The sequence below is a fragment of the Pteropus medius genome, unplaced genomic scaffold, assembly GCF_902729225.1.
Source record: "Pteropus medius unplaced genomic scaffold, Ma_sr-lr_union100, whole genome shotgun sequence".
Classification (NCBI taxonomy): domain Eukaryota; kingdom Metazoa; phylum Chordata; class Mammalia; order Chiroptera; family Pteropodidae; genus Pteropus; species Pteropus medius.
The window spans coordinates 1,329,753-1,344,582 of record NW_024345479.1 but is presented as its reverse complement, the minus strand read 5'-3'; the positions used below and the strand labels follow the sequence as shown (position 1 = coordinate 1,344,582).

The following is a 14,830-nucleotide window of genomic DNA, read 5'->3' as shown; positions in this document are numbered from 1 at the left end:
CATGGCAATCACGTGCTCTTGCCTAAGACGTTAGAAGACTCAGGTGTACTGGCCAGCTCCCCCGTGTGGTGCTGGCTGTGCAGGAACATGCTGTTAATGTGACCATTTCTTTTATCCCCACCAAAATTCTAAGAGTTATCCTCAATAAAGAAATAGATTAAGCACTTATTTTGAAAGGACTCATAGCATTTAGGGAACTACTTCCTGTTTATGATTCCCCAAGTGACTGTGGAAAATAACATAAACAAAAAACAAGGAAAACTTTACTCATTGGTGCCAACTTCTGGGGCCCCATGTGTAATATCTTCACAAGAGAAGCAGTCATTAGATTCTGGAAAACTCACCTCTGAACAGAAAACTACCATCCACCACTGACAGCTTGTGCTGCTCCCCATGCTACCAGCCCACCTGCTGCAGCTCTACCTGCTGCAGCTCTACCTGCTGCAGCGCTACCTGCTGCCACCCTTGCCGTGTGAGCTGCTGCTCCTGGCCTTGCTGCTGCTGATCATCGAGCCTAAGAACGACCAACTGGACACAACACTTTCTGTTACCTCATTTGTCATTTGGCACAAATGCACATCCTTGACTTTGATGAGAACCAGCATGTTATCACCTAATTTCTACTATTCACTGGCCTGTTTGGAAGCTTGTGAAGAATCTCTATAGAAGGCAGACAGTTTCCTTTCATTCCCTTCCTCCTGTGGATGAGCACCACATGCCAGCTTCTTGCATGCCCGATATGGCGTTGTAGTAATGGGTGTGTTCACTTTGAGATCATTTTACTGGTTGGAAATTAATAACAATTTACCAAGTGGGAAATTATGTATCTCAAAACTTTTAAAAATGAACGTTAATCCACAAAAACATTTCGAACATGTTGATACTCAAAGCTACTTCAGGTATAATCTCTCCTAGTTGAACTAATTCATTTAAAAGAAAGAAAAGTAGTGTACTGTCAGTGACCTACAATGACTCGTAGTAAACAGATGAGACACAGAGTCACTGACTGCTCTGTCCTGCCCAGGACAGTGGGAACTATACGACGTGGTGTTCTTAACTCTGGCTCCAAAGTCAGGATCTTTTGCTCATCCTAAATAACTTATCTTTATAACTCTTTAATAGGTTTCTGCAATTGGTCGATATTCTCATAATCATATTTTCTCTTCAATGTGCTCATTGTTCTTTATCCTATTTCTTCTTTCATGATCGCTTTGAAATGTCTCCCTATATGCAAAGATCTTACCTATGTGCTTTTTAATTAAAAAAACTGTACCAACATTATATCCTAGTGTATCTTCTTTTACTGTACCCAATTCCTGGTGTAGGAACTCATATACCTGTTATATTCCATCCATGTGCAGTCTCCAACTAGAGTAACAAATGGACCTCCATGAATTACTAACCGTTTTATAAGACATGGGAAAATGTCTTTGTGTATTAGATGAGAAAATGTTATTGTGTAATGTCATGCAGCTGATAATGGACAGACTCTGGTCAGGGTCTTCTGTTCCTTCTCAAGGGCACCAGTGTTTTCATGTCAGTACAAGTAGTAATGAAACTGAGTACCAAGATCTAGCAAGATGTGCAATTGATTTTCTACCTCAACAATAAAAAAATAATCTCTGTTTACAAGTCAGTGTCCCACACCTCACCATCAGCAGCTCCAATTTAAGACAGCAAGGACTGCATTTCAGAGCTCCTGTGAATGTAGGGAGCCCTTCCTGTCTCAGGTGTTGTCAAGCCACTCATGCGATTCATCGACATCTAATACTTTTTGGAAAGAGAATCAAAATCGACAATGTTTTAGCTAGACTCAGAAAGAGGAAAAGAGACAGAAGACTCAAATGAAATCAGAAATGGAAGATGTTAGAATTGACATCACAGAAATACAAACAATCATAAGAGACTACTATGAACAATTATATGCCAACAAATTGGACAAGTTAGACTATATGGATGATTTCCTAGAAATAAACACCTGCCAAAATAATCGGTAAAGAAATAGAAAACCTGAACAGAGTGATGCTAGTAACAAAGTTGACTCCATAGGAAGAAACCTCCCAAAATACAAAAGTCCAGGAGCAGATGGCTTTACCAGTAAATTCTACCAAGCATTTCAAGAAGAATTCATACCCATCTTTCTCAAACTCCTCCAAGTCATAGAAGAGAAAGGAATACTTCTTTTTTCTAAGGCCAGCATGAACCTGATACCAAAACCAGACAAGGACACCACAGGAGAGTTTCATGCCAATATCCCTGATGAACATGAATTTTAGAGAAAACACTCAAAAAATATTAGCAAAGGGAATTCAACAGCACATTGAAAGAATCTTACTTCATGATCAAGGGACATTGATTCCAGGCATGCAAGACTGGTACAATATCTGTACATCAGTAAGATATAACTACATTAATAAAAGGAAGGATAAAAACAATATGATCATCTCAATAGAGGCAGAAGAGGCATTGGACAAAATTCAACATTCAATCATGCTAAAAATCTCAACAAAGTGGATATAAAAGGGACATACCTCAATATAATAAAGACCGTATATGACAAGCCCCCAGGTAATTTCATACTCAATGGTGAAAAGCCGAAAGCTTTTTCTCTAAGATCAGGAACAAGACAAGAATGTGCACGCTCCCCACTTTCATTCAACATAGTACTGCAAGTCCTAACCAGATTAATTAGGCAAGAAAAAGAATAAAAGTCTTTTAATTTAAAAGAAGACGTCAAATTGACTCTTATTTGCAGATGACATAATATTACAGAGGGAAAAAACTAAAGATTCTAGCAAAAAAAAAAATGTTAGGACTAATCACAAATGTACGAAAGTTGCAGTCGGCAAAATCATTTCACAAAAATCTACTGCATTTCAATAAATACACTACTAACAAAATATCAGGAAAAGAAATTAAGATAACAATTCCATTTACAATTGCATCAAAAAGAATAAAATACCTAGGCATAAATTTAACCAAGGAGGTGAAAGACCTGTACACTGACAACTGAAAGACATACATGAAAGAATCTGAAAAAGACACATGCGATAGAACAATTCTGAATTTGATTAGAAACATTAGTGATGTTAAAATGTCCAGAAAGCTGAAGCAATCTACAGATTCGTGCAGTCTCTATTAAAATTCCAAATTCCATTGGCTTTTTTTCCACAGGAATAGAAAAACTTACGGACCTCAGTATTAGAGAGGATTTTATGAATTTGACCTCAAAGGCAAGGGAAGTGGAAGCAAAAATAAATGAACGGGACCACATCCAACTAAAAAGCTTTTGCACAGCTATGTTAATTAATTAATTAATCGTTGAGAAAACAAAAAGCCAACCATGTGAATGGGAGATGATATTTGCTACAACACCTCCAATAAGGGGTTAATATCTAAAATATATAAAGAACTCATACAACTCAATTACGACAACACAAAAAATACAATCCAATTAAAAAATGAGTCGAAGTCCCGAACACGCACATCTCCCAACAAGAAATACAGATGGCCAATAGATATATGAAAGGATGCTCACCTTCACTAGCTATTGGGAAAACGCAAATCAAATCTACAAGGAGATACCACCTCAAATCTGTTGAAATGTTTATCATCAGCAAGACAATAATAAGTGTTGGAGAGGTTGTGGAGAAAAAGGAACCCTCATACACTGCTGGTGGGAATGAAAATTGATACAGCCACTATAAAAAACAGTATGGAAGTGCCTCAAAATATTCAGAAGAGTTGCCATATAATCCAGCAATTTGTCTTCTGGGTATGTACTCAAAAAAATTGAAAACATTTATTCATAAAGATTTATATATGCCTGTATTCATTGCAGCACTATTTATGGCAACCAAGATAGAAAACAACCAAAGAAAACGACCTTGATAGATTATTGGATAAAGAAGATGTGATACAAACATGTAATGGCATACCCTTCAACCATAAGAAAAGATGAAATACTGCCTTTTGCAACAACATCGATGGATAATGAGAATATCATGCTCAGCTAAATAAGTCAGATTGAAAAACTCAAGAACCATATGATTTCACTCACATTGCAATATAAAAACTGAAAGTGACAAGTGAACAAGTAAGACAGACAAACAAAAAATCACAAACACAGACAACAGTATGGTAGTTACCAGAGGTAAAGAGGGGCCTGGGGGATTTAGACAAGGGTAAAGGGGTCAAATATCTGAAGGAGATTTTGACTTCAGGTGGTGAATACAAAATGAAATATACAGGTGATAAATTATAAAATTGAACAGTTTAAAACCGTATAATTGTATTTACCAATGTCACCCCAATCAATTTACTCAAATAAAAAACTGTTTCTAAATATATAAAAAGAACTCACAGAATTCCATTGTAAAAACAAATAAACCTAAACAATTTAGTTAAAAAATGAGCATAGGATCGGAATAGACATTTAGCCAAAAACACATACAGGTGGCCAGGAGGCTCATGGAAAGGTGCTCGACAACTGTAATCATCCGGGAAATGCACATTAAAACCAAAATGACATATCACCTCACAACTGTGATGATAATGATAATAATAAAAAATAAACAAGATAACAAGTGTTGGTGAGGATGTAGAGACAAGGGAACCCTCGTGCACCATTGGTGGGAATATAAGTAGGAACCACCACAATGGTACACAGTTGGGGGTGGGGGTCCTCAGAAGTTAAAAATAGGTCTACCTTCTGACCCAGCAATGCCACTTCTGAGTGTTTATCTGAAGAAAACAAGAACACTAACTAGAAAAGATATATGCACCCACGTGTCCATTGCAGCATTATTTACAATAGCCAAGATATGAAAACAACTTAAGTGTCCATTGATAAGTGAATGGATGAAGAACATGTGGAATGGACTATCATTCAGCCATAAAAAAGAAGAAAAGCTTTTCATCCGCCACAACGTGGACCTTGAAGGCATTGTGCTAAGTGATATAGGTCAGACAGAGAAAGACAAATATGATACAAACTTACGTATGTGTGCAATGGAAAAAAAAAAAACTAACTGAGGTTATACATACAGATAACATATCGATGGTGGCCTGAGATGGGGGTGAGAGAGAGTGAAGTAGCTGAAGGGGTAAAAGGTACAAACTCCTCTTATGAGAAAATTGGTCATGGGAATACAATGTACAGCATGGTGATTATAGCTAATAATACTTTTATGCATATTTCAAAGTTGTAAGACATTAGGTTTTAAAAGTTACTACAAGAAAAGTTGTCACTCTGAATGCTGACAGACATTAAGTAGACTTATTGTAGTGATCATTTTGCAACATTTATGGGTAAGAAGCATTATGTTCTCCTTCCAAAACTAATATAATTTTGTATGTCAATTATACCTCAATGGAAAAAGAAGCATAGATATATACCACTAGAATGAAAAGGCTTATGTCAGGGACAGAAGGTGACTCTGCTGGTAGTGAAATGTTGAGACCGTGTTCTCTTCTTTTTCTAGTGATGACGCTATACTTTCTGACATGCAATTTCACTCCTACACGTGTACATGGAGACAGAGAATGGGGCAGAAAAAGCATTAAAGAATGTATGGCTGACCATTGTCCACATTTCTTGGAATAATAACTCGAAAAAGATTTGAACACAAAAAATACCTTGGCCAATACAGTAGTCCACCTGATTGCCTCAATTGATAAAACAAAGTATGTCCAAGTTGGGCTGTCTCACGTGGGTCACTGACCCGGCTAGAAAACAGGGATGGAACATTAACGGACCGATGCTCTGAAACCCAGAGCATTGCTTCTGCCCCTACTCTCCTGTTTCGGTCTGATTTGTATATGAAAACCCATGTGCCTCCTGTCCTCTACCCAAGTGTCTCCGGTAGACTGGGACACACAATTGAGTAGGTGGCCATAGACAGACACGTGCTAGAGCCTCGCATCAGACTGTCTGGGGGCTCACACTCACACTCAAGCACAGCTTTGTGAAACACAGAACCCAGCAGCTCCTGAGCTCTCAGGGCACTTGACACCTAAGTGTGGCCAAAGGAACAAAGCTAAGAAGGGACAACTGTTCTGACCTTCCCTAAGCTGGCAGGAAGGATCACATGACCACACGATGTCACATGACCAGAAATGTTGCTGAGAATGATTCCTGTCTGTCTCATTTCTGAAAATCATTCTTAGGTAATGTTCTCAATTAAGAGAAAGATCAAACAGTAATTTACAGAAGCCTCAAAACACAAAGGGAACAACTTCCTCCTTGACAATTTCCCGGAGACAAAAGAAAACACTGTAAACAACTACAAGGAAAGTCCTGCTGATTGGTCCCAGCACTTGGGGTCCAGAGTATAAAAGCCCCAGAGCAGAAGGGGTCAGCAGAATCTGAGAAACTCACCTCTGAACAGAAACTCACCTTCCACCCCTGACACCATGTGCTGTTCCCCTTGCTGCCAGCCCACCTGCTGCAGGACCACCTGCTGCCGGACCACTTGCTGTGGGTCCAGCGGCTGTGGGTCCAGCTGCTGCCAGCCTTGCTGTCGCCCTTGCTGTGTGTCCAGCTGCTGCCAGCCTTGCTGCCGCCCAACCTGCTGTCAGACCACCTGCTGCAGGACCACCTGCTGTCGGCCCACTTGCTGTGGGTCCAGCGGCTGTGGGTCCAGCTGCTGCCAGCCTTGCTGCCGCCCTTGCTGTGTGAGCAGCTGCTGTCAGCCTTGCTGCTGTAGCACTCCCTGCTGCCAGCCCAGCTGCTGTGGGTCCAACTCCTGTGGGTCCGGCTGCTGTGGGTCTAGCTGCTGCCAGCCTTGCTGCCAGCCAGTTTCCTGTTCTCCCGTGCACGTGCGGAGAACCTGCTACTACCCCACCTGCTGCTGTGTGCCTGGATGCATCGCCTATGGCGGCGGATCCAGCTGCGGCCAGTCTTGCGGCTGCTGATCACCTCACCAGAGAACCACCGTCTGTTCATGCAACTTCTCTTAACCGACTTGCCCACATGAAAACAAATTAACCTCCTAAACTTTCCGGACAACCAGTATGCTGGACCATAATTTCTGTGACTTGTCTACCTGTTTGAAAGGATCAGCTGGATGGAGTACAGAGGACTTCCCGTGTCTGTGGACCACGTTTCAGCTTCCTGCATCCTTGATACACAGTTATGGTCTCGGCTTGGACTCTGAAGTCAAGACCACCGGCTCCCTCTAAATAGCCTAGGGAAACAAATCTTCGTGACTTTTGAATAGGTTTCTGCAATGGATCGATAATCTTCATAATGATATTTCTGTATTAATGTACTCATGGTTCTCGTAGCAGGCTTTCTTCTATTTGGATTATTCTGAGTTGTATTCATTGATACAGTTGTGTTATGTATGTGGTTTTTAATAAATTCAATCCAATAATTCATCTGTATTGTGTTTAATTGATTGTACAACATTTCTGATACAAGGATTTAAATACATAATGTATACTATATGCATTATCTATTCCGAGCATCATAAAAGCCCCCCACAATTCATTTTCAGAGAAAATCCTATTCATTGTGTAATAGCATATAGCTAATAATAATCAGACTCAGATCCGGGACAAAGTTTGTGTTCTGGCTCAAAGGCAGTTACATTTATATCTCAAGGAAGCAGAGGTCTGAGCTTCAGGTAACTAGGCCCTTGGCAAGCTGTGGTAGCCGTCATTACTCTATTAAGGTTGTCACTGGGCGTGGACATACTGTGAGACACTCCAGTGAAACCCTGTGTTCCAGATGTATTCTCCCTGCTCTCTACCTCTTCACGGTAATTGTCACTCATCCAAGGCTTTCTCTGCCTGTTAGGGTACTGCCATGAGTGGTCCAAACAGACCAGATGATAGTTGTAATTAGCTGTAGATAGTTGTAATGTCCCCTGAAAGGTTTTACTCCATTTATAGGAGTAAACGGAGTAAAACCTTCAATCCAGGACTGTTTTCAAGCCATAATGGAATGAGAAGTACAGATTTCCACATACGTCCCTAGGGTTTAACGTGAGAGGGTAACTCCTACTTCTACTCTTCACTTTCTGATCCCATGTTTACTACCATTTCTGGTGTCTGTGATCTTATGTATATTTCAAGCACATAATGGTCATTGGACCAAGGTATATAGCGCATTCGGAAGACCACATCTCAATCCCACAGGTTGTCACCTCTAAATCGGTGTCTTTGCTGCACATGTAAGAGACCATTTCAGTTTTTTATCAGGCCAGCATTTCTGCCGTGTGTTGTTTGGTAGGATAAGTCGATCCATGGTCACGTGCCTATTGTTGACCTAGTTCATCATAGAGAGGGGTTCCTTGGTCCAAAGTGATGCTCTCCAGATCCTATGACAATAATACTGTAAGCCAGTGGATAGTACTGCACACAGGGAAGACAATTCCCTTTGTGAAACATGCAATCCTAGTAAGGAATAATTGCTACTGCTTAATGTGGAAGTGGTCTGATGCAGAACAGTTGGCTCCATGTGGGTGGTTAGTTTCATTAGTGATATTATCGATAAGCACTCAACACCATTTTCCTGTTACTACAAAAACTACGTGAATAACAAAAAGAGACGTTCTGCTTATTGGTCCCACCATTGGGGGTCCAGGGTATAAAGCTCCAGAATAGAAGGGGTCATCAGAATCTGAGAAACTCACCTTCCATCCCTGACACCATGTGCCGCTGCCATTGCTGCCAGACCACTTGCTGCCACCCTGGCTATGTGTGCAGCTGCTGCCAGCCTTCCTGGTGCCGATCGCCCCAACTTAAGAACCATCATGTGCATATAATTCCTTTTATTAACTGATTTCCCATTTTGGACTCAAATTCACATACAGATGTTGCTGAAAGCTAGCATGCTGTCACCAAAATTTCTGTGACTCATGTGCCTTTTTAAAAGCTTATCTCTGGGATATAAAACTGAAAGCAACAAACAAATAAGAGAAACGAAACATGGACAACGATTTAGTGCTTGCCAGAGGGAAGGGAGGGTACATAAGAATAAAGGGGTCAAATATATGATGACAGAAAGAAATTTAACTTTGGGTTAAATTTAAATTTAAATACACAATGCAATACACAGATGATATATTACTGAACTATATGCTTGAAACCTATATAATTTATTAACTATGGTCACCCCAATAAATTTAGTAATAAAAATAAATATATATACACACATACATACAGATATAGATATATACATATATACATACATACGTACATATATACATGATGAAAGGTTGTGAATCAGCTCAACAGGCTGGGGAGGACATCTGATTCTTTTCTTCTTTGTTTCTTGTGGGTCATGTGCCAGCTTCATGCATCTTCAACATGGAGTGTTGGTCTCTGCTTTGACCCTAAATTAAGATCTTTACGTTTTCCCTCATTTTGAATTGTCTCTGTAGATGCGAAAATTTTTACCTATATTTCTGATATAGGGACCTCCACGTTTATTGCGTCCCATGTGCCTTTTCATTCTGCACCTCTTGACAGCCTCCGCCATGTTGTATTCTCCACCTGTTCAGATGAGAGAGTTTCCCTGGGTAACGTAGCTAACGATGGACCGACACAGGTCGAACACCAGGTCCCGCTCCTCTCAAGGGCAGTGACACACACATATCAAGAGAAGTAGAGACGAAACTGGGACTGAACACCAGCAAGATGCATGTGAGCGCCTCCTCGAATGATGGAAGGAATGCTCCCTTGTATCTACAGACAACATTTGTGTTTACAAAGTTCTTCCCACATCGGGATCGCACACATCAGGGAGCAGCTGCTGTTCAGTGAGAAGAGCATCGAGTTGCACTCAGGGGAGCTGTGACTGCATGTAAGAGCTCTCATAAATGCAAGGAAACTTTCTTTGTCTCTGGCTCTGACCAGCCCCTCCTGCAATTCATCTGCATCAAATAATTTTGAGCATCCGTCATGTCGTCATGAGAAAGAGGCTCATTCATTGGGACTTGTTCTTTGGTATCAGGTAAATCAAATCTTTGTATGGCCTCCTTCTCCTGAGCACTTCTTTTAGATCAAATAGGAATTATGTAATTCCCTGCAAAACTTAGACCGTATATTGTGACCCCCAGGGTTAAGCCAACTTATTGCCATGTGGTGTGGTTACTTTTGATGAGGGATGTTACCATATCAAGGGCTTGACATCAGTCTCTACTGCTGACAAATAGCACATTCAGCAGAGGCAGCCATGGTGAGAGAGAGCTCATGCTCTTTGTGCAGACAAAGCCTCTGTCCCTGCCACCATAGTTACATTGTCCACACTCTCTTGTGCAAGTACTGGGGCACCTGACGAGGCATCCTTCCAAACTCCTGGTTGTCAGTGCCTCCCAGTGGTGGGCACTCTCGGGTGGGCATTATGTGGGCACAAGGAGGGACACTTTCTGTCCTACACACCAAGGTATATCTCCATGATTCTTCTCCAAGTCTCTATATCTCTAATCTTTCAATCTTAAATTTTCCAGGTCTCAGACCAATCAACCAAGCTTTTCACCCCTTCCCAACAGCTCACAAACACCATTTCCTTGTCCATTTTTCTTTTTTTATTATTATTTATCATTATTTCTGTCTATAGCACCTGGTCTTCCTAGGTGTTCTCCCATCCAAGGCTTGAACCTGCTTTGCTTCCAAGATCAGACATTGGGCTTGTTCAGGGTGGCATGGCCTTAGACCATGGACCATGGCTCCACTGGAGCATGAGTCCAGGACCTTCTGCATGTAAAGCAGACATGCTAACTGCTACACTATGGAACCACGTCCTTGTCCATTTTTCTTCTGAACGAAATTTATAATCATGTGTACTGCTCACAGTTCCATTCACTGGGAGTATTTCTACTTTCCACTGTCTTTCTAGACCAGAAGTTCTTGATGTGTTTTAGTAAAAACTCTGTATGTGGCATAATAGCTGCTACTGGGGCTATCAATTGATAATTTAAAATATTTCATGATTATATATCATATTCCATCAGGTTTCTGCAAGAATAAATGGAGTCGTAAACAAAGTATGTGTCTTTAGTAATTTAGGTGACTCTGGCCTGGTTTAAGATTTTGTACAAATGAATGCATATTTATTAATTGGGTGTGGGGCAGTCAACCATAGAAGTTTAGAGTCAGGAGAGCTGCACGTACAGAGAGGTTGCATGACACAGCTCAGTGGTACACAGGGGACAGGGACATTTTATCTGTGTCTTCTACTTTCTTAAAGAAGACCTGTTAGTTTTTTTTGAAACATGAATGCATGTGATGCCCCTAAATATTTGGTCTTTCTAACTTACCTCTTCTGATTCCTGTTCACAGATAACCTTCTTGTTATTCTTCAAGTTCTCTTTAGGCATGCATGTCTAGAGAAACAACTGGCTTCAAAGATTTATGAAAATCTCAGTATTACACTTAATATTATAATTAATATATCGCCATCTTGGTTTTTAAACTTTGGACATAATTGTTATGTCCTAAGATGCGGGCTCACCCTTTCTATGTCAATCAGATCCCATTTTTAAATCTTCGAGAATGAAGTTCAGCTCTAGTATGTTTGTTAAGGTAATGGAAGACAGTTTCCTTTTACCCCCAAGTTGAACAGATAACTTCTTTCATATGAGCATACATTTGTCATTAAAAATGTTATGCCTTTGAATACAGGTGGACTTCAGAGAATGACAATATGAGCAATCAATCAGTCAGTTATACTGATTGAACAGGACAGAGATGTTTAGGGACTTCACAGACACTCAGGAATGGCAGAGACCCTTAGGGTCCTGTGATAAAATTGGGCTACAACATCCCAATAGCTGCCAACCGGTGGCTTAGCTGACGTATAGTGGCCTACAATCATGTGAGTTCCCAGCCTTGGTGGCCCATAGTACTTGCTAACATCTCCTGTAAACAGGGCTTCCCCGCATTAGCATCTATCCCTTCTGGGGTCCTCTACATCTTGTCCTCATTAGGATCATTTGTTTTAGATAGTTCGAATGGCGAATAATAAATTCTATACCATAGATGAATTATGGTATAGAATTTATTAAGAAACACATAAGTATATACAAAGAAAGTATATACCTGCATATATAAAGAAAGGTCCAAGTGATCCTAAAAGAAGAAAGTCTGCTAAGAAATTTCTTCCCTCATAAAACAAACTCTCCCCTGATATTCCGTGCTGCAGAGTCACATTCCTTTCACTCCTGTCGCTGGTGTATGTTTCCCCACCTCATGGACCTCACTTCTGACTAAGGGCAGCATTTCCCCGATGACTGCATGAACTTGGCCCTCCACATCTCCACCCGCCCCTCCGCCAAGACCCTTGTCACTGACCTTGCCAACTACATCTTTATTGTTCAGATTAAGTTCAGAGTACTTACACCGTATATTCCAAATGTATTGGATTCTGTTTCAGTGGAATAAAAGTTCTGTGAAATATATGGACATTTCTCTTCATTCCTCATTACTTCTATGTGTGTCACCTGAGTAAGATACTTCTAGTTTGCATTGTCTCTTTTTTTTATTAGATCCCTCAAAGACAGTGCACATGCTTTATCTTCAGATGTATGCTCTATATTGTGGGAGTAGAAGACGCCAGATCTTGATTATGGGTATTAGAGTCATACAGAACATACAGTCATCCTTCAGTATCCACAGGGGATTTGTTCCAGGACCCTCACAGGTAACAAAATCTGCAGATGCTCAAGACCCTTACATAAAATGGTGCGGTATTTGCATAAAATCTCTGCACAGCCTCTATATGCTTTATTTTATTTTTATTTTTATTTTTTACTAAATTTGTTGGGATAACATTGGTAATACAATTATATAATTTTCAGGTATACATTACAATTTGACATCTGTATGTTCTATTGTGTGTTTACCACCCAAAGTCCAGTTTCCTATATTTGACTATATGCTTTAAATCAGAAAATGGTGTTGAGCGCTTACTGATAACATCGCTCATGAAACTAATCACCCCACATGGAGCCAAGTGTTCGCTTCCACATTAAAATGCAGCATGTCTTACTAGGATTGCATGTTTTGCAAGTGGAATTGTCTGTAGTACTATCCACCAGCTTTTAGTATTATTGTCATAGTATTTGGATGGCATCGCTTTGGACGAAGCGATGCCCTCTATGATGAATAAGGTCAATAACACATGACCATGGATCTTCTTGTCCTACCATACATCACATGGCAGAAATGCTGGCCTGATGAAAAAATTGGAATGGCCTCTTAGATGTGCAGCAGTGACACGAACTTAAAGATGACAACCTGCAGTTTTGAGATAAGGTCTCCTGAATGTGAGACCATAAGCTCCCTTAATCCACTGGCATCAAATGGTTGACATGTACGTAGGACCACAGATATCCGCAATTGGTGATAAACATGGGTTCAGAAAGTGATGTGTAGAAGAAGTGACCTTCTCATGTTAACCCCCAGTGACATGGGAATCTCTGCTTCCCATAGCTTTAGGATCTTCTGGATTAGAGGTTTTCCTCCTATAAAAGGCACATTTTTGTCAAGGGACATAATCTAATTACAACTATCATCTGGTCTGTTTGGACCACTCATGGCAGCACCCTAACAGGCAGAGAAAGCAGTTACTCTTGGATGAGTGACAATTACCGTGAAGAGGTAGAGAGCGGGGAGAATACATCTGGAACACAGGGTTTCACTGGAGTGTCTCACAGTATGTCCACGCCCAGTGACAACCTTAATAGAGTAATGACAGCTACCATAGCTTGCCAAGGGCCTAGTTACCTGAAGCTCAGACCTCTGCTTCCTTGAGATATAAATGTAACTGCCTTTGAGCCAGAACACAAACTTTGTCCCGGATCTGAGTCTGATTATTATTAGCTATATGCTGTTACACAATGAATAAGATTTTCTCTGAAAATGAATTCTGGGGGGCTTTTATGATGCTCAGAATAGATAATGCATATAGTATACATTATGTATTTAAATCCTTGTATCAGAAACGTTGTACAATCAATTAAACACAATACAGATGAATTATTGGATTGAATTTATTAAAAACCACATACATAACACAACTGTATCAATGAATACAACTCAGAATAATCCAAATAGAAGAAAGCCTGCTACGAGAACCATGAGTACATTAATACAGAAATATCATTATGAAGATTATCGATCCATTGCAGAAACCTATTCAAAAGTCACGAAGATTTGTTTTCCTAGGCTATTTAGAAGGAGCCGGTGGTCTTGACTTGAGTCCAAGCCGAGACCATAACTGTGTATCAAGGATGCAGGAAGCTGAAACGTGGTCCATAGACACGGGAAGTCCTCTGTACTCCATCCAGCTGATCCTTTCAAACAGGTAGACAAGTCACAGAAATTATGGTCCAGCATACTGGTTGTCCGGAAAGTTTAGGAGGTTAATTTGTTTTCATGTGGGCAAGTCGGTTAAGAGAAGTTGCATGAACAGACGGTGGTTCTCTGGTGAGGTGATCAGCAGCCGCAAGACTGGCCGCAGCTGGATCCGCCGCCATAGGCGATGCATCCAGGCACACAGCAGCAGGTGGGGTAGTAGCAGGTTCTCCGCACGTGCACGGGAGAACAGGAAACTGGCTGGCAGCAAGGCTGGCAGCAGCTAGACCCACAGCAGCCGGACCCACAGGAGTTGGACCCACAGCAGCTGGGCTGGCAGCAGGGAGTGCTACAGCAGCAAGGCTGACAGCAGCTGCTCACACAGCAAGGGCGGCAGCAAGGCTGGCAGCAGCTGGACCCACAGCCGCTGGACCCACAGCAAGTGGGCCGACAGCAGGTGGTCCTGCAGCAGGTGGTCTGACAGCAGGTTGGGCGGCAGCAAGGCTGGCAGCAGCTGGACACACAG

The 14,830-nt window shown here is 41.1% G+C and overlaps 2 protein-coding genes across 3 annotated transcripts in view; one reads left to right on the top strand and one right to left on the bottom strand.

Annotated features, from left to right (window-relative positions):
- The first annotated feature begins 6,380 nt into the window (after nt 1-6,380).
- LOC120611138 (keratin-associated protein 9-2-like) overlaps nt 6,381-14,830 on the top strand; it is a 30,702-nt gene continuing 22,252 nt past the window's right edge. The window contains exons 1-2 of one of the 2 annotated variants that reach the window (XM_039873528.1): nt 6,381-6,623; nt 6,681-6,870. In XM_039873528.1, the coding sequence (XP_039729462.1) occupies nt 6,415-6,623; nt 6,681-6,870 (399 nt within the window). In that variant the 5' untranslated portion in view covers nt 6,381-6,414. Of the gene's footprint in view, nt 6,916-14,830 lie in introns of those variants that run through there. The other variant, XM_039873527.1, reaches the window with a different exon arrangement.
- The window catches only part of LOC120611278 (keratin-associated protein 9-4-like), a 651-nt gene continuing 266 nt past the window's right edge, over nt 14,446-14,830 (bottom strand). Inside the window, exon 1 of the mRNA XM_039873785.1 lies at nt 14,446-14,830. This exon is cut by the window's right edge and continues 266 nt beyond it. Coding sequence (XP_039729719.1) covers nt 14,446-14,830 — 385 coding nt within the window.